This window comes from Ovis canadensis, chromosome 14, assembly GCF_042477335.2.
Source record: "Ovis canadensis isolate MfBH-ARS-UI-01 breed Bighorn chromosome 14, ARS-UI_OviCan_v2, whole genome shotgun sequence".
NCBI classification, from domain to species: Eukaryota; Metazoa; Chordata; class Mammalia; order Artiodactyla; family Bovidae; genus Ovis; species Ovis canadensis.
The window spans coordinates 27,668,634-27,691,820 of NC_091258.1; the positions used below are offsets into that span (position 1 = coordinate 27,668,634).

At 55.4% G+C, this 23,187-nt stretch overlaps 1 protein-coding gene across 1 annotated transcript; it reads left to right on the forward strand.

The window, feature by feature from the left end:
- The first annotated feature begins 959 nt into the window (after positions 1-959).
- SPG7 (SPG7 matrix AAA peptidase subunit, paraplegin) lies at positions 960-22,748 on the forward strand. Its single transcript, XM_069552702.1, has 17 exons — positions 960-1,937; positions 4,631-4,733; positions 6,711-6,800; positions 7,194-7,435; positions 8,628-8,767; positions 9,706-9,808; positions 10,898-11,023; positions 11,264-11,426; positions 11,649-11,822; positions 15,804-15,928; positions 16,432-16,534; positions 17,115-17,225; positions 18,502-18,617; positions 19,624-19,780; positions 20,307-20,473; positions 20,985-21,062; positions 22,408-22,748. The coding sequence occupies exons 1-17, from the start codon at positions 1,743-1,745 to the stop codon at positions 22,564-22,566; spliced, it is 2,352 nt and encodes a 783-aa protein (XP_069408803.1). The 5' UTR covers positions 960-1,742; the 3' UTR covers positions 22,567-22,748.
- The last annotated feature ends 439 nt before the right edge of the window (positions 22,749-23,187 follow it).

A 23,187-nucleotide genomic window follows, 5' to 3' on the forward strand; every position in this document is an offset into this window, starting at 1 on the left:
CTCCTGAAAAGAGCTTAGATTCCAATAACGCTTTTTATTTCAAGCAATGTTAATGAGACTGCATCTTACACTATCCCCAAACACGTTCAAATTTGTTAGAGGCTCTGAGTCACGCATTCTCTGGTCTGGGTGAGGAGGGAACCGGGGTAGGGCGGGGCTGGGTCACTTCCTGTCAGGGCAGCATTGCATAAGCTTCAATAGGGTGCAAGGGTGCAAGAAACCACTCTCGGAAGCCTGGTCATGATCATGGTCACGGGACTGGTCTAGGGGGAGTGGACGGCAGAATGTGGGTGGGACCAGAGAAAGAAAAACAGTGAAGGAGGAAACCAGGGAGGATGGATGGACTGTGAAAAGAGAAAGTGAGAAAGGGAAGCAGTCCAGATGTGCAGGTCAGGGTCAGCCCCTAGCCACACACAAGAACCTGGCTGCTGGAGCCGAGGACCAATAATCAAGACTCTGCATTTAAAACAATGTCCCTAAACCTTCTGAGCTTCAGGACTTTTACATCATACATGTTACTGCTGTAACACACAAAGCCATAGGGTGGAGAGCATAGGCCCTGAAACCAGTCAGACCAGCTCTGAAACTCTGTGCATCAGTTCTTAGCTGTGACCTCGGAGAAGTCACTTTAAAGTGCTGAGTCTGTTTCCTTATCTGTAAAACAGATGTAAAAGTATCTACTTCTCACATTTGTGAGGATTAAAAGAATGCCTGCTACAGAGCCAAGCCCCAGCTAGCACTCAGTAAGAACGGTTATTGCCTAATGACCTTAGGAATTTGGGGAATACAGAAAAACACAGAAACAAACTTAAGTCACCGTACAGTCAGCAGTCTCAGGGCTAAGTACTCTAAGCACTCCAGCACCAGACCTAAGGGAGCCTGGGGTCCGCCAGGGATAAAACCACAGACTCCTCCCCTTCTCCCAGGGATGGAGTGAGTGGACTACAGTCTCCTAGGCCATGATCCTGGTCTCCAGAGCTAGGCATGACTTCCAGAGGGGGTCGGCCTGTCTTCAGGAGAAAAGAATAGTGGAGGCGACGGTTACCTCTTCAAAATTAAGCATCTGTAGGACAAGACTGCCGGCCGCTCACGCCTGGGAGCTGGCTCAGCTACCCTGAAGTACTTGCTCTTACCCTAAGCCCTTTCCTTTTCCTCTCGGTATACAGGGCCCTTGGGGCACCAGCGGGGCAGGCTCTGCAGCTAGAGCCCGGGAGAGCGAAACTCTCCCCTCCGCAGCATTCTCCTCGCGCCAAGACTGTCAGGGGTCAGGGGCCCGGGTCTAGGTGGGAGTCGGACTCAGAGTCTGGATCTGAGGCTGGAGTTGGGGGTCAGGATTCGGGCCCGAAGTCGGGGTCAGGGCCTCAGGCGGGCCCCACCATCTACGCACGTCTGCTCCCTTCCGGCTCCCGGGCTCCCTCCGCAGCCCCTGGACCCGCTGGGCCAAGTCCTCCCGGGAGCCGCGACCTAGCGCGGCGTCTGATGCCCCGACTCGGGGCCCACCAGGCTGCAGTTCTACTCGCAGCGCTTGTACTCGCAGTACAAAGTGGCAGTTCAAACCCGCCAAAGAATCCCAGTGGGATTAGAGTTGCAGCGGATCGCTCGGTCACGGAACCCGATCTCGGAGTAGCAAGGCTTGACAAGCCTGACTGGAAGAGGCCCGACCGCGCAGGCGCCCCGCGGAGACACCCCCCCCCCACCCCCGCCTCCCTCCCCAATAGCGCAGGCGCAGCTTCCGGGTCAACATGGCGGCCGCGTGGCTGCTGCTGCGCGCTCTCCGCCCGGGGCCGGGACCGGGGCCGGGACCGGGGCCGGGGAGGCTGCGGTGCCCCTACTCGGGCTGGAACCCAGGCTGCTCCTCCGGGGCCAAGTGGAGGTGGCCGTATGTCGTCCACAGGCCTCCGATGGGCCTCGTCGGGCCTGGTGGCCGAGCCCTGCAGGTAATGTACGGGCCTCCGGCAGCGGCGTTTGGAATGGTAATGTGGAAGATGCTCTCCGCCGCTTCGGCTTCGTCTTCCGAGAGGCAGCTCCTACCTGCAACCCGGAGGAGAGGCGGGCGGCGAGGCCGGCGGGCAGCCCGAGGGAGAAACCGGGAGCGAGGCCGCACAGTTGGACTTCTCTAGCACTTGTTTCGTTCTTCCCTGGTGGCTCAGTGGTAAAGAACCAGCCTGCCAATGCAGGATGGTACCCTGGGTGGGTAAGATCTCTGGAGAAGGAACTGGCAACCCACTGTAGTATTCTTGCCTGGGAAATCCCATGGACAGAAGAGCCTGACGGGGTCGCATGGGGTCGCAAAAGAGTCACAAGGATTTAGCGACTAAACAACAGCACTTGTTTCGTACATTGATATTTTTTGCCCGTTTTCTTGGTGTTTTGAAATTGAATCGACTAAGAGTTTCACTGATATCTAGCAGAGGATTATTTGCAGTCATATAGATCAGATCACTCCAGGATGAATTCTAGTGCCTTCCAATTGCTCTGAGCGGTTTTTCATGTGAGCACTGTAACTGTATTTTATTCTCATCGTGTAGCTTGACATGTTATGGACACAGATTCACTGACCCTCTGTGTGAAGGCTGTGTTCCAGGCCCTGTTAATGTTAACATTTCACTCTGGAAGCAGACCCTAAGTGCTTTTTTCACTGATTTTTTTAGCCCTCTCTTAGGACCCCAACCCTCGCATTTTAGGTTGTAATGTATTATTGTATTTTACCATAAGTTGAGAACCAATTTCATATCATAATCCTATTCTACACCCTTTCTGAGTCTGAGGACAACTATAGATCATGGCATCCGGTTCCATCACTTCATGGCAATAGATGGGGAAACAGTGGCAGATTTTATTTTGGGGGGGGGGCCTCCAAAATCACTGCAGATGATGACTGCAGCCATGAAATTAAAAGACGCTTACTCTTTGGAAGAAAAGTTATGACCAACCTAGACAGCATTTTAAAAAGCAGAGACATTACTTTGCCAACGAAGGTCCATCTAATCAAGGGTATGGTTTTTCCAGTAGTGATGTTTGGATGTGAGAGTTGGATTATAAAGAAAGCTGAGTGTGGAAGAATTGATGCTTTTGAACTGTGGTGTTGGAGAAGACTCTTGAGAGTCCCTTGGACCGCAAGGGGATCCAACCAGTCCATCCTAAAAGGAATCAGTCTTGATATTCATTGGAAGGACTGATGCTGAAGCTGAACTCCAATACTTGGGCCACCTGATACAAAGAACTGACTCATTGGAAAAGACCCTGATGCTGGGCAAGACTGCAGACAGGAAGAGAAGGGGATGACAGAGAATGAAATGGTTGGATGGCATCACTGACTCAATGGACATAAGTTTGAGTAAACTTTGGGAGTTGGTGATGGACAGGGAGGCCTGGCGTGCTGCAGTCCATGGTGTGGCAGAGTCAGACACGACTGAGCGACTGAACTGAACTGAAAGGATAGATTACACTTGTTTTTGTTTTAAGTTCTATTGAGAAGGAAAATCATAATTCATTAATTCTAGTCAGACTTGATTATTCTGTGAAAATAAATAAGGACTGAAGTAGGCAATTCACACATACTTGGTGGATACGTAACAGATTATCTCACTAACAACTAGAACAGTAATAACATAATCTGGTTTAAACAAACAGCGTTTAGGGTTGACTTTGAAGAATGACTTTTGTGTGTGCTGTGCCTGACACACTGTTCCACGTTTATAGTGCCCAGTCTACCTCTCTGTGGTTCTCCCTTATATGCCTCCTGGCCATCACTGAACCAAGTATAGTAGTATTAATTAAACTGGATAATAATTGTATGTACTAGGAATTTTTAACCTGTTGCTAAAAGGAAATTATATGTAGCATACTCCTTTGGTAAGGAGTTACTTTTCTTCATAATAGCAGCCAACCAGGGGTGAACTAAGGGAAAGAACTTAAATGTATGTATATTAAGTGTGTTAGTCACTCAGTCATGTCCCAGTCTTTGGGACCTCATGGACTATGGTCCGCTAGACTCCTCTGCCCCTGGAATTCTCTAGGCAAGAATACTGGAATGGGTAGCCATTCCCTTCTCCTGGAAATCTTCCTGAGCCAGCAATCAAACCCTGGTCTCCTGAATTGTGGCCAGACTCTTTGCCATCTGAGCCACCAGGGAAGCCCTTAAAATAAATAAGTCAATAAAAATGGAGAAATTGCTACCACTGAGATAGAAAAAATTAGGTTGGACCATTGACCATAACATAAAATACACTCAAGTGGGAAACTGGACTTCATGGGAATGTTCCACAAGGAACGGTTGTCTGGAGATGTTGGGAGCAAAAGTTCTGGACAGCCAGTGAAGCCTTTGCTGCTTGTGTCCTGCAGGAGTCCTGGGGCACAGAATAGCAGCCAGTGTTCCACACCTCCATTTCAGCATTTCTTTGACTTGCTTTCTTGCTGTTGACATTTGGAACTTTTTTTTTTCTTTTGATGTTATGGTAAAACTTTGAAATAATGGTCAGATTGTTGGTTCATATTTCAGCGCAGTGTAAATATTACATAAATGAATCTTGGCGCTTTTAGGAAAAATTTTGTATCGGGTGAGTTTGCACTGCCAGTTGTGCTGTGGCGTCCGTGTGATTGAGGCTCTGTGACCTTCTTTTCTCTTCAGAGTTTCCAGTTGCGACTGCTAACCCCTACCTTTGAAGGAATCAGCAGATTGTTGGTGAAACAGCACATTGTACAGAATCCAGTCGGACTCTGGAAACTTCTAGGTTTGTATCTTTGAAAAGACAGAAGTGACAGGCAGAACGTGTGGCATTTGTGAATAAATTCAGAGGACTGCTTGTTTGACATTGTCAGAAAAAACGAAATCACTAAGAGGCCCTTTAGCTGCTACCCAGTGTGAGCCCTCAAATGCTCTGAAGCGAAGTTTTTGAGAAGGAAATTTGTCTAAGGTCAAAACAGGCCATTTTTGCTTATTTTGAGTTGTCTCTTCTTTTTAAAAAATTCTGGCCATGATTGGGCTGCTTGTCAAAGGTTTCTCATGTTCTGTAGCCAGCTCCAGTAATGCTTACTAAGGAGCTACAAGCTTAGTAAGGGCTGCTTGACAGAGGTTTTCCACGTTCCCTGGTGGCTCAGATAGTAAAGAATCTGCCTGCAATGCAAGAGAATATGGGTTCGATCCCTAGGTTGGGTATATCCTTGAAGAAGGGAATGGCCACCCACTCCAGCATTCTTGCCTGGAGATTCCATCGGCAGAGGAGCCTGGCGGGCTCCAGTCATGGGGTCACAAAGAGTCGGACGTGACTAAGCAGCTAACATTTTCATGTTCTGTAGTGAGCTCCAGCAATGGTAAGAAGTTACAAACTGTGTGGTTTATGTGCAGAAATTAAGTAAACATAACTTGATTTTACACTAGAGTTGCACCGTTTCATGACATCTTGTGATATCCTGCTGTCTCTCTCGCTCTCTTTCTAAAACCTTTTGGCTGTACCCTGTAGCGTGTGGGAGCTTAGTTTCCAGACTAGGGATGAAACCTGCGCCCTTGCACTGAAAGGGGGAATCTTAACCACTGGACCACAGAAGTCCCCTGCTGTCTCCTTTATCTTAGGTCAAAGGCCCGTAAGGGTTGACACCTATGCTTTTACTCCCCGCTTTATTCATTTGGAACAGGAAAACAGTAGAATCTTCCACTGCTGCAGACAAGCAGCCTTGTGCCTACCCCGTCCCAGCAGCCCACGTGTGCCCCCAGCGGCACAGCCCTCACCCTCCAACAGCCCGGTGTCTGGTGGACACAGAGGCGGTTTTATTTGTGATTTTGTTAGTATCTGTGAAGGAAGGTGCAGCCCAGTGACTTTCTGAGGCACTTTCCCCCATTTTAAGCAGTTACGTGGACAAGCGAGAGCCTCAGTGTGTGGAGTGGGTGCTGCTGTGCCACAGGCGCTTGTGCTGCTCATTTGTTTAATTCACTGAAGGCGATTGTGCGTGTGGGAAGGGTGGTTCTCCCGCAGACCCATGACACTTTCTCAAGTTTATGTTCATAACTTTTATTCCATCACGTTGGCTATTTTAAATTATAAAAACACTTACCTTCAGTTGAAGTGGTTTATCATCTACAGTGAGATGATAAATATTGTACCAAGAACGATCATCCAAATTTCTAAATCCTGTGCAGGTAGATTCTCGATAGTTTATGTTTTGTTGGTTGTCTGGAAGTGTCCTCTTCTCCTGAGTGTGTGTGTTAGTGCTTAGGCATGTCCAACTCTTTGCAACCCCATGGACTGTAGCTCGCCAGGCTCCTCTGTCCATGGAATTGCCCAGTCAAGAATACTGCAGTGGGTTCCCAATCCTTTCTGCTCTCCATTGTGGCTCACATGGTAAAGAGTTCTGCCTGCAATGCAGGAGGCCCAGGTATGATCCCTGGGTCGGGAAGATCCCCTGGAGAAGGGAATGACAACCCACTCCAGTATTCTTGCCTGGAAATCCCATGGACAGAAGAGCCTGATGGGCTCCATGCAGGAAAGTTAAGTCCATGGGGTCACAAAGAATTGGACATGACTGAGTGGCTGAACACTTTCGCTCTCATTCCCTTCTCCAGAGGATCTTTCTAACCCAGGGATTGAACCCAGGTCTCCTGCATTGCAAGCAGATTATTTACCGTCTGAGCCACCAGGGAAGCCCTTTGTCTTGAATGTCTCCCTGTAATTGCAGGTCTGGTTGCTGTTAAGCGCTTTCCCCATTTCTTGTAGGAGGCACTTACTATTTTAACACTTCGAGGAGGAAGCAGAAGACCAAGGACAATGATAAAGCCAAGGGGAGGAGCCCTGAGGATGACGAAGGTATATCAGTCTAAATTTGGGGGCAGAGGGGGGGCTTCCCCCAGGGACCTGTGGGATGGAACCTGCACCCCCTGCATTGGGGGGGCAGTCTTAGCCACAGGACTGCCAGGGAAGTACTCTGAGGAGGTTTTTTACTTCATGTTGGTTTCATGTTATCTAAGCAGATGGGACCTCGGTGAACAGGAATGTTAGTGACCTTGAACAGCTTGTAATTGGTCACTTTGTTGTAATATTGGCCAAGTGTAGACTGAGCAGCTAAGTGCAGCGGGATGACGCAGAGGGTGCAGAGCCCTCCTGCGGGTGTAGGGTGGGGGTGGGGAGGGCCGCGGGGGTGGGGCGTGGGCCCGGGCATGGAGCTCCGCCCTCCTCTCATGCCTGCTCCCCACCTGGCAGAGGAGCGCAGGCGCCGGGAGCGCGAGGACCAGATGTACCGAGAGCGGCTGCGCACCCTGTTCGTCATCGCAGTGATCATGAGTCTGCTCAATGCGCTGGGCTCCAGCGGGGGCAACATCTCCTGGAATGACTTCGTGCACGAGATGCTGGCCAAGGGCGAGGTGCAGCGGGTGCAAGTGGTGCCTGAGAGCGACGTGGTGGAGGTGTACCTGCACCCCGGTGCCGTGGTGTTCGGGCGGCCTGTGAGTGCCGCGCCAGCGGGGGTTGCTTAGAGCGAGCCGTGAGTGTCTTGATTTAAGGAGGAGCCTGGAGGCTTTGAGAAGGGGACAAGGCCGTGTGGTCCTCGGAAAAAGCCGGGAGGGTCGCAGTGACGTCTAGGGTCCACATGGCATGTGAGCAGCAGGAGGGAGGTGGCGGGGTTGTCCAAGTGGTAAACCCTCAGGCTGGAACAGGTGGCAGAGAGACAGATTGGGAAGGACTGGCCCTTGGAAGGAGCAGGAAAGAAAAGGGGCAGAGGAGAGGGACCCTGCTCCTCCCCACCACAGGTGGCCCTCTGCTGTGCGGGCAGGGGAGAGGCAGAAAGGTCCCTGGGCTTCACCCCAGTAGCGGATCTGGCGTCAGGGAGTGGAGAGGTACCTGTGACAGTTCTGGAACCTGGCTGGGTGGACCCTGCTGTGAGGACCTGGCCTTTTAACCTCTGAAGTGGAGCCTAACCACTCAAAATGATGGTCATCCCACTAGACTTTGAAGAGACTTCAGAACAGAGGGAGATCTGGTTGCTCGGTTTAAGTTCCAAGAGATCTTAGAATCAGAGAGGACAGTTTCCTCTGGAAAGCATGGCTTCTGGAAAGATGATTGATGTGGGCTGGGGTGGCAGTGATGAGACCTTCACACTAGAGAGCTTAGAATCAGAGTGGACAGTTTCCTCTGGAAAGTGTGGCTGCTGGAAAGATGACTGTTGTGGGCCAGGGTGGCAGTGATGAGATCTTCCTGCTAGCCTCCTGGAAGTGCCACCCACTCCCACTTCCTTAGCCTCTTGTCTCCCTGAGGACCGAGGAGCCGCCTTGGTTGACTGTCAGGTCCAGCTGATGGGCAAACAGTGAACTTTTGGAGAGTGACTATGGGTCTGAATCCCACACTTCAGGCTCCTTGCCAGGGTCTGCCTTGCCCTCCAGTGGAGTGCCAGCCCGGTGCTGAGTTTCAGTTGCATGTGCTGCCCTGCATTTGCTCAAAACCTTCTGTTAGTGAACATTTCATTGTAATTGTGTTTGAGAAAGCAAAAGCTTTCTGGATGTGGAGGAGGTTGCTGAGCAGCAGGCATCTGCTTCTGAAGCCCTGTAGCTGTCCACAGTGTGGCGGGGGCTCCGTTCTCTCCTCGGGGTCAGCTGTCTGGCCTGTTTGTCACTCTCACGTGCCTCTGCTCTCTGCCCCCAGCGGCTGGCATTGATGTACCGAATGCAGGTGGCAAACATCGACAAATTTGAAGAGAAGCTTCGAGCAGCTGAGGATGAGCTGAATATTGAAGGCAAGGACAGGATTCCAGTTTCCTACAAGCGGACGGGATTCTTTGGAAAGTAGGTTGGTCCTTTCTGGGGGCCTCTGAATTAAACCAGGCTTCACTTTGTGACGTGAGAGACAAAAAGTCCAAACAGTCTCGCACTGGCTGTGCCCACAGTGAACTGAGCCCCTGGTGGAGGCAGGCCTGGGAGTGGCTGGTGTGGGGCGGAGCCTGGAGTTCCTTGGTCACTGCTCCAGTAATCTGTGGTGCTTCTTGTTTAGCGCAGGGTGGGTTTGCTGCCATCTGCAAACAGGAAAGTGGGATGGGGAAGGGAGAAGCAGATGTCCCTGGGAACCTGTTGGTTCCGTGCAGGGCCTACGGGTGGCAGGATCTGCACCCTCCTGAGGGGGAGCCAGTTACTTGGTGGGCCTGGGCATGTAGCTGGGCGCTGGGACCGTGGTGTGCATACTAGTACTAGGGCTGTGTCCCCTCATGGGGACTGGCAGCATCTGCGAAGTGCCGTGTGTCTGTCACAGCTCCAGCTCCTCAGGGGGCAGCTCCCCCAGGGAGCACCTCTGCTTGTTCTAGATGGTGGGGGCACACCCCTCTTCATCTGGGGGTGAGGCTCCAAGGTTTGCTCTTTGTACGGTTAGGCTGATTTTGCTTAGTGACCCAAAGTGATGGCCTACTTTTGAAAGCAAAACGCATGGACGGTGAAGAGCTGTTCTTGGTGGGCGTGAGCTGTCCGGCTCTGAACAGTGGGTGGTTCTGGCTTCACGCCTGGTTGGTGCTGCCTGCTCAGCACCGCGGTACCCAGACCTGGGCAACATACGAAGGAAGGGAGGTGGTGAGAAGTGGACGAGGAGATGCATTTTCAGTGCTGGCTCCACAGGTTGGTCTCAGAGCGAGGGAGTCCTTTTCCTTCTGGGAGGTCTGGGCCCAGCCTGGGTGAGGCGTGTCTGGGGGCTGCCCGGAGCCGCGCCTGAGCCTCTGCCCGCCTGTCTCTCCCGCCAGTGCTCTCTACGCCCTGGGGATGACAGCCGTGGGCTTGGCCATCCTGTGGTACGTCTTCCGTCTGGCTGGGATGACAGGACGGGAAGGCGGATTCAGTGCCTTTGTAAGTTGTGCAGATTGTTCCCCTGAGCTTGTACCATTGGGATTTTGTCTGTGGGCTGAACCCTCTCCCGTAAACGGCAGGATGGGTGCGCGGTGGACGCTGGCCTGTCAAAGGCCGATCTGGATGTCGTCTGGCAGCTCCTCTTTCCTCCTGTTTGACTGACACGGGGGCTTGGCTCCCCAGCTCTAGCCAAGGCCCCTTTCGTGATGTGGGAGGAGCTGAACCCAAGGGGGTCCATACTACAGTGCGCTCTGCACTTCCCTCTTAGCCGGGCTTGACTTTTGGGGGTTTCATGTACTAGCTGAGACATCTTTGAAGCTTGTCTTCAAAAGAAAAACCTGAATACACTCCACAAGAATTCTGTCCAGTGGCGTTCAGTGCCGTGTGCACTTGCCCTCCCTGTCAAGTCGTACCTGGCTCATCAGCAAAGGGCCACAGAGGAGGCCCTCCTGGGAACCGGGGTGGCGGGGATAGAGTGCCCCTGTCTCCCCCTGAATGGGCCCTTGGGAGCTCTGGACTTGCATCCACACTGGACAGCGTGGTGTCTCCTGGGGTGCAGTATACCTGCCTCAAACAGTGTGATAATTCTTGCACATTCTGGACTGTTTTTTTGTTGTACTTAAATAATGCTGTGACGAATTCCACACTCTGCCTCTTTTGAGAGCTGAAGGAGATTCTGGCTGAGGTGAGCTGCTCACTGAGAGCTTATTTGTCCAGCCAGATTGCTTGCCAAAAATTGACGAGGTGACATTTTTACCAACACTTGCAGAATTGAGTGTCTTTAGGTAACTTTTGTATAAATCAGTAAGAGGAGTCAGAGACTAATGGGGAAAGTCACATAGAGAAATAAGAACACTCCCACACAGACTCTGTTAAATCACCTGGTTAACGTGGGAAGCATTTTCCTTTAGGGCAGACTGCTCAGTGCCAGGCAGCCTCTGTCACCGCCTTGATGTGTCTGGACTGTGCCCTTCCCTGCCATGTGAGCAAGTGGAGGGGTGGGAGGACGTGCAGGTGAACCAGCCCCCAGGCTCCTCCGCCCTGCCCCACTGGGCTGCATAGGGCTCTGCCCTCTATCTTTCTGCCCAGAATCAGCTGAAAATGGCTCGTTTCACGATTGTGGATGGCAAGATGGGGAAAGGAGTCAGCTTCAAAGATGTGGCAGGAATGCATGAGGCCAAGCTGGAGGTCAAGGAGTTCGTGGATTATCTGAAGGTGAGCACGCAGGGCATGGTGGGTGGGGGGACTGCCCAGCCTGATGCTGCGCTCCTGGTGCATCCCCTGCTCAGCCCAGACCGATGGTGCCCTGCGCGGCCCGTCACCTATCACGGCGGAGCACTCTGTTCTCCCTGAGCCGTGTGGACGGGACCAGTTCAGGACCCAAGCCTTCTGAGGGTCGTGTCTGGATCGTTCTCCGGAGCCCAGAGATCAGCCTGCATTCTGCTGCTCTCCTAGAGCCCGGAGCGCTTCCTTCAGCTTGGCGCCAAGGTCCCGAAGGGCGCACTGCTGCTCGGCCCCCCCGGCTGCGGGAAGACGCTACTGGCCAAAGCAGTGGCCACGGAGGCCCAGGTGCCCTTCCTGGCGATGGCTGGCCCAGAGTTCGTGGAGGTCATTGGAGGTGGGCCCACCTGGCTGCATGTCGGGGGCTGTGGGGGTGAAGGTAGAAACATGAGACCTGTGTCTGGGAGTCACAGGCATGGAAGGAGCAGCTGCTGACGTCCTGGGGAGTCCAGGAGGGAATGGGCCAGCCCATGTGCACCAGAGGCCACCTACTGGGCTTTCCCTGAGAGCAGGGCTTGTGCCCATGACCTGCCCACTTCCCTGTCCTCTGTGTCCTCAGGCCTCGGTGCCGCCCGTGTGCGGAGCCTCTTCAAGGAAGCCCGGGCCCGGGCCCCCTGCATCGTGTACATTGACGAGATCGACGCCGTGGGCAAGAAGCGTTCCACCGCCGTGTCCGGTTTCTCCAACACAGAGGAGGAGCAGACGCTCAACCAGCTGCTGGTGGAGATGGACGGTGAGCACCATGGGGCCGGGATCGGCAGGGATGATCGTGGACAGTGAGGGGTTGTCAGCACCAGGAACTCTTCTCCAGCAGGAGGTAACCAGAAACATAGCTTTCAATTTCCCAAAGTCAGGGCAGTAGTGAAACAAGGAAGAAAAGCTGGGAATATCATGTGGGGTCAGGTCATGACAGTGGTCGTCAGTCTCAGAGGGGGCCAGGGGTCATGCTGACAAGAGTCTCTGCCCAGCGTGGGCACAGAGGGTGCCTCAGGTACACTGCCAGGGACGCTGTGTCAGCTGTCCTTGAGATGACCTCTGGAACTGGCTGCCACACAGTTTTTTAATAGAGTTTTCTTTTGAGCTACTCCTGTAAGATCCTCTTTGCGGGGTGTATGTGTAGACATTATGTGTTTGTGGTGTTTATAGTAAAATATACAAACCATAAAAGTAAGCCATTTTAACCATTTTTAAGTGCAGAGTTTAACAGCTGTAAGTACGTTCCCAGTGTTGTATAACCATCACCACAATCCATCTCCAGAACTTTCTTACCTTCCCAAACACAAACTGTCCCCGTTAAACATTAGCTCCACAGTCTCCCCTCCCCATGCCCCAGCTGTGCAGGACCCATCTGTAAGTTTTCTTTAATCAGAATTCTAGTTCTGTTCCAGGTCTTGTAGATGAGAAAGATGCTTTTTTCCTAAAGTAATTTTGGTCCTAAGAGAACCATTTATTGGTGTATTTATTTTCCTCTTTAAAGTGTTCTTAGTGTTTGGGATGGTGGATCTGGTGACCAGTGTGTGGGGCAATGGACTTTGGTTGTATATGGCTAAAGGTGAAACTTTTTTGGCCTCTTATATTCAGAGTCTCAGACTTAAAAAACACTGCAGAAGCAGTCAGAACTCCTATAAGTGTCCTTCCCCCCCACCCCCCGCAGCCTGAGGGCCGACATGGAAGAGGCGTGACGTGGGCGTCAGGCAGATGTGCCTTTCTGCAGGGCCCAGGGCAGGCTTATGTTGCCTAAGTGTCTTGTCTCCTTAGTCTTCTCCAGCCTGGGCCTGACTCCCCCTCCTTGCGCTTGTGGCTGTGACACTTCCTCCAGGCCAGGCCTGGGAAAGGATGTCCTCAGAGTGGGGTCCGGCCCGGGTGTTGGCAAGAGCCATGCAGCTGGCCTTGGCGCCCACGCCCCCTGACCCTGGTGCCAGGACTCGGGCCTGCAGCTGGGCAGGTCAGGGAGTGATGCGTGGGAGTGTTTCATCATGTGAAAGCCCCGCAGGTTCAAAATGAAAGTCATTTCTCACAAGGCCAAGGAAAGGGCAGCCTCGTCAGGGCCTGAGGACCGTTTGCGTCTGAGGTTGCCCCTGCGGACCCGTGCCCCTCTCTGCATCTGGGTGTGTCAGTCAGAATGGCTCAGGGTCTCTGCCCTGTGGTCAAGGTCTGAGGAGCCATCTTCCTGGGGAGGACGTGCCCAAGAGCTGTGGACCTGACACGTGGCTGTATGAGACGCTCCTTGGAGATGGGGTCCCCAGTGGGGTCTGCCTCCCGCCTCACCCTCGGCTCTGACTGGCACACTGGTCTCCCTGTGTGCTGGGCTGTGAGCGGCTGGATCCTGAGTGTGCCGTCTATTCGTATGCAAGTTAGACTCCTGCTCCCCAGATATCCCATCATAGGATGTGATGAGTCTGCTGTCAGAAGTGCAGACAGGACTGTGACCTCTGGCTCTCTTTAGAAAGATGGGCAACGTGGTGCTCCTGTGGGACACGGGCAGAGCATCTTGAAGTCACTGTCATGGGGGCTGTGCAGGGACATGGTGGGGTGCCCCACTCCCACCCCTCTCCTCTCGGAGCAGGGGTTTCCTGACATGTCGTCAGGCTAAAGCACAGCCTTGAGCCTAGTCGTGACCTTGTGTGGGTGACGGGGGTGCTCCCTTGTGGCCCTAGTGCAACAATCCCCCCACCCCTGCTCCTGTTGTTGTTTGCACTTGAAACCAGAGACCAACCCTCCAGGTGTCGTGCACCCCCAGGAAGCGTTCCCAGCTGGCGCCTTCTCTGCTCCTCTGTGCTGCTCGGAGGGGGGTGACTTCTGCCAGCTCTGCTGCAGCCGTGGGAGCTCCTGCTCCCTCCCCAGACACCCCCCAGAAGCCCTGGCAAGGCTGGGCTGCTGCGAAGGGGCCTTTGTGCACAGAGACAGCTGAGCCTCTTCCGCCTGCAGGGGCAACTGAGGAGCCTTTGTCACCCCTCGGGGAGGAGTGGGCGCTGGCCGTGGGAAGCCAGCGCTGGAGGAAGCCCACCACAGGCGGAGGCCGGGCACCTGCCACCCCTCTCACAGCCTGATGGGCATAGAGAGGCCTTCGAGCTCAATGCCCCATGGTGGACATTTCTGTCCACACCCCCATGTTCTTGATTCTGCCCAAGTTCGTGGAAAGGTCCGAGTATCTAACCAGCAAGGACCTATAGTCAGTACCTCGCAATGACCTGTGATGGAGGAAAATCTGCGAGAATGTACATCAATACGTACGTATATACAAACATAGTGGAGCCACTGTGTTGTGTACGTGAACACTGTAAATAACATACACTTCAGTAGGAAAATAGAAAGCAAACAAAGGGAGCCACAGGTAGCCCTCCCACGGCCTAATGTAGAAAAACATTAGCCTGTGACCCATGGTGACTGAATCTGTAGGAGGCGTGCCGCTTGGTCCTGGCTCACTCTGGATGCCGGCGGCTCCAGCACGTCTTGCTGAAGCACCTTCCTCCTGCGCTGAGCCTTCACCTCCCCGCGAGCGCAGCCGGTGCCTCGGCAGAGCCTGTTCTCGGCTCCCTAGCGGCTGGGTCGTGACTCCATCCTCACACTCGCGTCCCTTGTCACTTAGCTGTGCACTCAGTCTTTGATCAAGGTAGTGGCAACAGCAGACGTGGTGAGGAGGAGGAGACTGGATCCCAGACCCCTGTGTGAACCCGGGCCCTCAAGTGAGTGAAGCAGCTGTGAAAAGGCGTCCATGAAGCAAACCTGACCTCCTGCAGTGGGGGTGGACAGCATGCAGCCTCTCGGGCCAGCTCTGAACCAACTGAGCATGCCTGATCTGCACGCTGATCCAGTGTCCACAGAACATGGTGCTGCAGTGTTCCCTTGCAATAGCTGAACACCCTGGAAAGAGCCTGTGCGACCTCCAGTGGGTGCCTGGCTGAGCTCTGTGTGTGCTTACCCGGCCACAGTGCAGACACCGGATGTTTTCTGCCTGACTGGACCTCGGGATTTATGCCGAGTGAGAGGGGCCAGCCTCAGAGGCTATAAATCATCTGATCCAATGTATATGAGATTGTGCAAATGACAGAATTCTGGAGAACAGATGGATGAGTAGTTGTGAGGGGCTGGCACAGTGAGGCTTCCATGGTGGTGCTGAGAGGCACGTGCCCAGCTGCTGGGGGGCAGCACACGGCCTGCACCTGCAGCGTGGGCCCTCCACGGGAGTCAGCGCTCAGCGTGGGGACGTCTGTGGTGTTGCCCCCTCGTCGTGTGTCCACGCTGTGTGAGTCCCTAAACCAGCCCTGTGGCGGCTTGCTGACAGGCCGTTCTGCGGGAGCGCCCTCCGCGAGCCCCTGGCATGGCTACTGTTTTTTCCTGTACCCTTTGTTTCTGCCTTTTTCAGTGTCTTTTCACTGTTACATAATATGATTCTGTGTTCATAGCCCCGGCCCATGGCGGGCAGGCATTTGGGGAGCCCTAAGGGGCAGCCCAGGCAGGAGTCTGAGACAAGCTGTGGGGGTGCCCCTCCGTCCCCAGGTGGCCCAGGGAGTGGAGTCCGGTCTGTCCAGGGCCCTGGCCTCCAGCAAGCCTCTCATTTCCCTGTGAGACTTGGCTTGTCTGGCAGTGAAACTGGTGCCTCCTGCCCACTGGGTGGTACTCACTTTTTCTGGTGGTGCCGCTGTCCTGGCGGTCTGTGGGGAAGCTGCCCGGTTGGGGTTCTCACCTTCACGGCCGCTGTCTGTCCCTCCAGGAATGGGTACCACCGACCACGTCATCGTCCTGGCGGCCACCAACCGAGCTGACATTTTGGACAACGCTCTGCTGAGGCCAGGCCGACTGGACAGGCATGTTTTCATCGATCTTCCCACTCTGCAGGTCAGTACGACCTGGCTAATTCATCCAGGCTCCCTGCCCTTCTGGTTTTGACCCTCACTGACCTTTATGATGAAACGTCTGGGCTGAGTTTCTTGGATAGCCTTTGCAGAGCCTCACGCTGGTGCAGAGCCACGTGCTGGTGGCTTTGGAGAGTGAGCTGCACAGTTGGCCCTGCTGGGGTGGACGGCTGTGAGCCCTGGGACCTCTTGGCCCTGCCGCCTCAGGCCTCAACTTAGATGCCCACCTCCGAGGGTGTCGGGCCTTCCTGATGGCTCCCGAGGGAGCGGGAGACCCTGCAGGAGCGGGGTGGAGGGTGAGCGTAGCAGGTGGCTGGCAGGTCAGTGTTTCCGTGGAAACACGCTTGGAGGTATCGTCTGCAGCTCTTGAGTTGGTTTCTGAGAGTAGAAGCTGAGCCAGTGGCTCCTGATCAGCAGGTGGGGAGCCAGCACCGTGGCCTTTGTCCCGTGGCCTTTGACCTGTGGCCTTTGCCCCCTGTCCTTTAGGAAAGGAAGGAGATCTTTGAGCAGCACCTGAAGAGCCTGAAGCTGACTCGGGCCAGCAGCTTTTACTCCCAGCGGCTGGCGGAGCTGACACCTGGCTTCAGTGGTAGGGCTGTAGGGGCACTGGTCCTAGTCTGGGGTCAACGGGGGCGGGCCTCCCCGGGAACTCTCCAGCCGTGCTCTGGGCTCCTCGGCCAGCACAGCTGGGGTGGGATGGTGTGCGCCCAGCAGGCAGAGGTAGAGGGACTCCTCCCCAAGGTTCTGTCCTGTATCCCAGGGCTGACCCAGCCTTGCTCCCTCCCACTGCTCCCCACCAGAGGCAACCCTGAGAGGCCGTGTCCCTCCCTGCCACCTTCTCCATGTTATCACAAATCTAGATTTTTCTGTACAGTTCTCATTTCACAGGGTGATATAAATAAAAACCCCTGTTATCATGGTGTAAACCCCTGTTATCATGATGTAAGTTTCTTCCCTTTGGACCTTTAACACCCTGAACTACAACCTCATGGGTGTCAAGAACCTTTCTCATTCCTCAGTGTGTGTGTGTGAAACAGTGGGTGGAAGGAAAGAAAGGGTCCAGAGAGGCTGCTTGCACAGCTGTGGGGCAGCTCGAGGGGGACAGGGTGGCTCCCCTCCCGTCCCTATCCCTCTGCATCTACTAACACCCCCCACCCCTGTGCTGACAGGCGCTGACATTGCCAACATCTGTAATGAGGCTGCGTTGCACGCGGCGCGGGAGGGGCACACAGCTGTACACACGTCCAACCTGGACTATGCCGTGGAGCGCGTCGTGGCCGGTACGTGGACTTGTCTTGGGGGGCGGCGGGAGGGGGCAGGCCTAGACATTGTGTGATGGCATTATTGCCCAAGAGGGAAGACAGGCCACCTGTTCCTGCTTTTCTGTCAGGTGTGACTTGTTCTCCTTAGTTTGAGATACTCTCTGTTGACCAAGAACAGGCGGGCTCTTGAAACAGAAATGTAGAAGGATCTCGCAAACTCGGCGTCCTTGGCCCACCAGCTGATAGGCGGTGCCCAGACAGCCGCTGTCCACATGGGCAGGGGTTGGAGCCGCTGCTCCTGAGGTCGAGAAGGTGGCCTTTTATGCCAGGGTCTCCGTGCCCTGTTGGGGGGAAGGGGAGGGCGGCGTCTGGGCAGTGCTTACCCACTGCTGCTGGACGTGAAATGCGTGGACTTCTGTGAGGAGAGCAGGCCAGGGCTCCCGTAGCCCCTGTGGCAACACCAGACATGGTGTGTCTTGTCCTTAAACGGAATTCCAACCAAGGCACTTGAGCAGGATGCCGAGGAGGCAGCGCCTCGCTCAGATGGCCTGTCCCCCTTAGTCTTTCAGACCTAGGACAGGACCCTCCGCAATGGGGACAGCAAGTGCGCGAGGACAGAAGGGCTCGCCTTGAGGTTCCTCACTATAGATCAGGGTTTACATAAGCCGGTTGTTTTGCATGAAACTGATATGCTTACGGCAAGTGTTCTAAGCAGGAAAGACTAGAGAAGAGCGCCTAGCATCCTGCCCGAGCGTGCAGCTCCTCAAGCAGGGTGCTCCCGCGTGGCAGCTGCCAGGGTCTGAGGGACAGCCCGACTGCCACAGCCAGCACGTAAGACGTGGCCTCTCGAAGCTGGCGGCGTAGGTGGTCCCGGTTGCATCCCCAAACCCAGGGCTTACCCAGGGGTAACAATGAGTGGACAGTGGGTGAGGCCTTAGCAGTGACCTGAGCAGAGGATGTAATGAAAGATGATGAGGTGAAGGGTCAGCGACTCAGGTAAGAGCACTGGACAGTCGCAGGCTGCAGCTGCCCTGCTAGGTCATGCCGTCGGCCCGGCAGCCCAGCGAGGGCCATGTTGAAGGGGCTGCAGTCTGCGGAGTTTTGAGCGGTGGGGTCAGTGGGCCAAGCGAGGCTCCTGTGGCATCCTCACAGTCTGAGCAGCCGGGGAGAGGATGGGTAGCTGGGCTGGGGACACGGAAGCTGAGTGTCCGGTGGCAGCTTTGCGTTGGCACCTCAGGAATGTGCCTGCCATGTACTTGGGGTGCCTGAGCTCGCCTTTCTGATCTTCTTTCAGGGACTGCCAAGAAGAGCAAAGTCCTTTCCAAGGAAGAGCAGAAGGTGGTTGCTTTCCATGAGTCGGGCCACGCCCTGGTGGGCTGGCTGCTGGAGCACACGGAGGCTGTGATGAAGGTGTGTGTGGGCAGCCCTGGCCTGGCTGCCCAGTTGGGCTTACTTTGGAAGGCCCACGTTTTGTGCCTGGAGGGGCAGGGGTGGGTGACCGTGGGAAAGCCACATGATGACCTGCAGTCTCCCTCCCTATCTGCATGGTAGATTGTGGAAATAAGAACTGCCAGGCGAACCATCAGCTCTGAGATGTGCTGACTTAGAAGGGAGGTCGGCACACACTATGTATGTGGCAGGGCTGGTGCCATGCTGCCGCCCCTGGTGGTAACATTCTGACCGGGGGTCCCTGAGTGACCACCGGGGACAGTGCCCGTGTTGGGGACGTGGGTGCCCCGTGTTGAGGGTTATAACTGCCCTCTACTTGGACCTGTCCCCCCTCACTCCTTGTTCCCTGACCTCCAGACAGAGGGCCGTGCCGGCAGCTACAAACTGGGTACAGGTGTCTCCCAGGGGCATTGGCTACAGCCGAGCGTTGCTGTCAGGCTGCCTTGGATGGTGCCCCGCTGCTCAGGCTCAGGCTCAGGCTCAGGTCTGTCATGTCCTTTGCAGAGGGCTATGACTGAGACCCGTGTACGTGAGAAGACCCAGTAATTAAGATCAGTGTCTTCATGCAGTATCTCAAGAAAGTGAATGTAGGACATTCATTTGGTGCCTGAGGGCCAGGTAGATGAGTTGTGCTGAGTAGGTGCTCTCCCGCACCCAGTCCCTGCCAGCCATCGTGGTGATGTGCACTCCTCGGAGCCTCGGGGTGGCCTCCCGCGGCTGTGACCCTCAGACCTGTGCCTGCTCAGGGCTGGCCTCATCGTGTGGGCTCACCTCTCATCACTGTTCTTTCCTTCATGGACACGTGGTCGTGTGTGGGGTCCTTACGCCCTTCTCTGCAAATGCTGTTATAAACATGGGAGCCTCAGATTGGCTTCCTTGCTTCGAACCCTCTGAGCAAAGACTATCTTGTGCCCCCTCGTCTCTGAAGCCTGGGTCCTGCCGGCTAACAGACCACCTCATTGTGCAGGTGTCCATCACTCCTCGGACCAACGCAGCCCTGGGCTTTGCTCAGATGCTCCCGAGAGACCAGCACCTCTTCACCAGGGAGCAGCTATTTGAGCGCATGTGCATGGCCCTGGGCGGCCGTGCATCCGAGTCCATCTCTTTCAACAGGGTCACTTCCGGTGAGCGGCAGCTCCCGCGCTGCTTCGGTGCCCTCAGCCCTTCCGCGAGGGAGGGGGAGTCTGTGGAGGGGTCTAAGTAGTGGGATGCACATGCCATCTTGAATTTCATTAGGGGCTGTGTTTGGCTGCACTGGTCTTGGTTGCAGCATGCAGGTTTTTCAGTGTGGTGGCTTTTCTTGTCACTGAGCATGGGCTCTCGGGGCACTTGGGCTTCAGTAGTTGTGGCCCATGGCTTAGTCCTCAGCATGTGGGATCTTCCTGGACCTGGGATTGAACCTGTGCCTCCTGCATTGGCAGGTGGATTCCCAATCACTGGACTACCAGGGAAACCCCGAGTTGTTTTTTTACAGAAAAGAAAATTTTTTTAAGTTTAAAGGACCAGCAACAGGGCACAGTTGTTCCCTGGGTTCCCACCTCTGCTGTCCGGGTACAGTGGTCCCTGGGTACTGCCTCTGCTGTCAGGGATGGTGGGGTCCCCGACCTGCAGTTCTAGGGAAGAACCTCCTTTTCTGATCCCACACTCCAGGGGCACAGGACGACCTGCGGAAGGTCACCCGCATCGCCTACTCCATGGTGAAGCAGTTTGGGATGGCGCCCAGCATTGGGCCCGTCTCCTTCCCCGAGGCCCAGGAGGGCGTCACGGGCATCGGACGGCGTCCATTCAGCCAGGGCCTCCAGCAGATGATGGACCACGTTAGTCCCTCCCAGCCTGAGCCCTGTGTGTGGGGAGGGGGGTGTGTTGTGCTGGCCCCACGCCCGCAGGAGCTGAGGTTCTGGGTGAGGACCCACTGGCTCCTGATGGAACTGTGGGTGCTGCGGGGCCATCAGGGACAGCGAATAAATGCCTCCAGGGACAGAGCCAGTGCCTGTGACCTCTGCAGCCTGAGGAGACGGCCAGGCAGTGTCACCACCCTCAGGCAGCTCTGGCGGCCTGGCACACTGGCATGTAGGCAGCCTTGGGTGTGGAGAATGAAACGAGGTCCAAGGCTCCAGGAGCTGGTGGCCCCTTGCATAGAGGGTTCCTGGGGTGGGGGTGAGGGCAGGAGACTCTTGGCCGCCATGCTCTCCTGTTCCCTGTAAGACACAGAAGGCCGTGTTCTGAACTCGTGTTTCTTCCATGTGCCTTAGTGCCAGGGCCAGGCCACAGGGAACCCCGTGCACAGCGGCAGCATCCTGACCCATCACACGTCTTCTCCCTTCGCAGGAAGCGAGGCTGCTGGTGGCCACTGCCTATAGGCATACGGAACAGGTGCTTCGGGACAACCTGGACAAGCTCCACGCGGTGAGCCTCTGCTGTCCCCGGCCCCAGGCCTGCGGGAGCTGGGCCTGCTGTCACTTCACACTGACGCAGCCACTCGCCCGTCTCAGAAAACCATGTGACCAACGGACCCCATCCAGCTCAGCTGGATCCAGCATCTTCCCTGCCTTGCATGCACCTGCCAGGCTAGGGCCAGTTCCTTCAGGGCAGACAGGAGGACACTGCCAGCCCTCAGGGCCCATTACCAGCTTCAGTGTGTAGTGGGCCTGGTTGATGTGGCTTAATCCCTTTTCAATTCAAACTTCTCGAAATTTACACCTAGACGTTAAAGCTCAGAAGAGTTTTAGATGCACAGGGAGCTGCAAACAGGGCACAGAACCCTCAGCCCATGAACAGTCCCCCCATCAGTCAGGCTTGTTTTCCACAACCCAGTGACCACCACGCCCACACTTCACCCAGGTCACCTGTTCTCGGTGCTCACGTCCGCCAGGCCCTCTTGCCTGGGATAGTCCCCTCCTATTGTAGACAGCAGAGCATGAGGACTCGTCTAGTGTGTGGGGAACATCCCCGGTTGGGCTGTGTGTGATGTCCTCACAGTGATGCTAGGGGTCAGGTCTGGAGTGACCCCAGAGGCAGTGTCTCTGGACCTAGTGAAGGGGCGGCTCCTGGTGGATGGTCAGCTATTTCTTTCAGGCAACATTGTGGGGACTGGTGTCAGGTCTTCAGACCAGCAACACCTGCCTGCATGGAGCCATGGGTAGTGCAGAACCTGCTGGGACCCTGTCTTGGGAGCCAAGTCTGTGCTGCTGCTGTGACCTGCCCACACTGTCCTGGAGTTCCAGGACTGAGTGCCACACAACTTACCCTGGGCGCCACCTTCAGGGTCGGCCCTCCCTGCCCACGATTCTGCATCTGTGGCTTGTAGGTCCCCAGTCCTACAGTCAGGTTCATTGAAAAAGCTCCTGAGTGCGAGCAGAGCCTTGCAGTTCAAGCCCGTGTTGTCCAAGGGCCAGCTGTCAGAGCAGCCAGTGTGGGGGTGACGGGAACCTGTCACTGGGGGGTATATCCTGCACGTCACCTCCACTGCCCCCCCCCCATGCTGACACTCACACACGTTTGCAGAAGAAATCCAAGTTGCCCAAAATAAACAGACTGGGAAGGGAAGTAGAAAAGTTAATGAGGCTGGCAGCTGGGCTTGTCTCTAAGGTGGAGACAGGGAGCGATTCTTTGCGTGGGCTGCCTGCCTGTGCTGTGTCCCTGGGAAGTGGCAGGTCTGGGAGGCTGGGCCCTCCCCCTTCCGCGCTCTGCTCTCAAAGGGCTCTTGTCTGGGCCCCTATCTGCCGCTCACACTGCCCTCTTGTTCCTCCAGCTGGCGAGTGCCCTGCTGGAAAAGGAAGTGATCAACTACGAGGACATCGAGGCCCTCATCGGCCCACCGCCCCACGGGCCCAAGAAAAGGATCGCGCCGCAGAAGTGGAGTGATGCCCAGAGAGAGAAGCAGGACTCGGGGGAGGAGGAGGGGGCTTAGCAGCTGCCCCTGCTTGGGGAGGAACCATCCTGGCCCCAGTAGCGCCCCCACCCCCACCCCTGTTCTGGTGCTGGCCGGGGGGCTGGGCATGCAGTCCTCACCTCTCAGCCCTCGCTGGTCAAGACCCCTCAAGATCTATTTATTGACTTCCTTGCCTGGAGGAATAAATGGCTCTGCCGATATGGGTGGTTCATCTGTGTTTGTGGGTTGTCCTCGTGTGGAAAGCTCACCTGTGCTCATCACAGCAGCGCATGGAGTGGCCCTGTCTCACAAGGGATCTGGACAGTTTTACAGTTTGAGGCTCCTCCTGGCCCCTGAGACCTGGTCAGAATATCTCCAGCTCTGCACAGGAAGGGCCTCTGAGCCCCTTGCTGCCTATCCTCTGTGGTGCCCTGTCCTGGGCTCGCTGATCCGCGGTCAGCCAGGGGCAGGCGCTGGGCCTGGAGGAGTAAGGAATGGCCACCTCCTGCAGTGTGGACGCAGGCCCCTGGCAGATGTCTGGGGGATGGGAAGGAAGCCTATGCTGCGTGGTCAGCTCTGCCCTGATGGTGTCCTGGATCAGGGATCCCACGTCTGCAGGGTGAGAGGTCAGCTGTGCAGGAACCAGTTTCCTTCTCTAGG

Bases quoted from the DNA above. Each gene is read 5' to 3' on its own strand.
- SPG7 (XM_069552702.1), top strand. From the start codon at position 1,743: ATGGCGGCCGCGTGGCTGCTGCTGCGCGCTCTCCGCCCGGGGCCGGGA. The intron at 15,929-16,431 runs GTCAGTACGACC...CCTGTCCTTTAG, and splicing joins TCGATCTTCCCACTCTGCAG to GAAAGGAAGGAGATCTTTGA. The intron at 20,474-20,984 runs GTTAGTCCCTCC...CTCCCTTCGCAG, and splicing joins TCCAGCAGATGATGGACCAC to GAAGCGAGGCTGCTGGTGGC.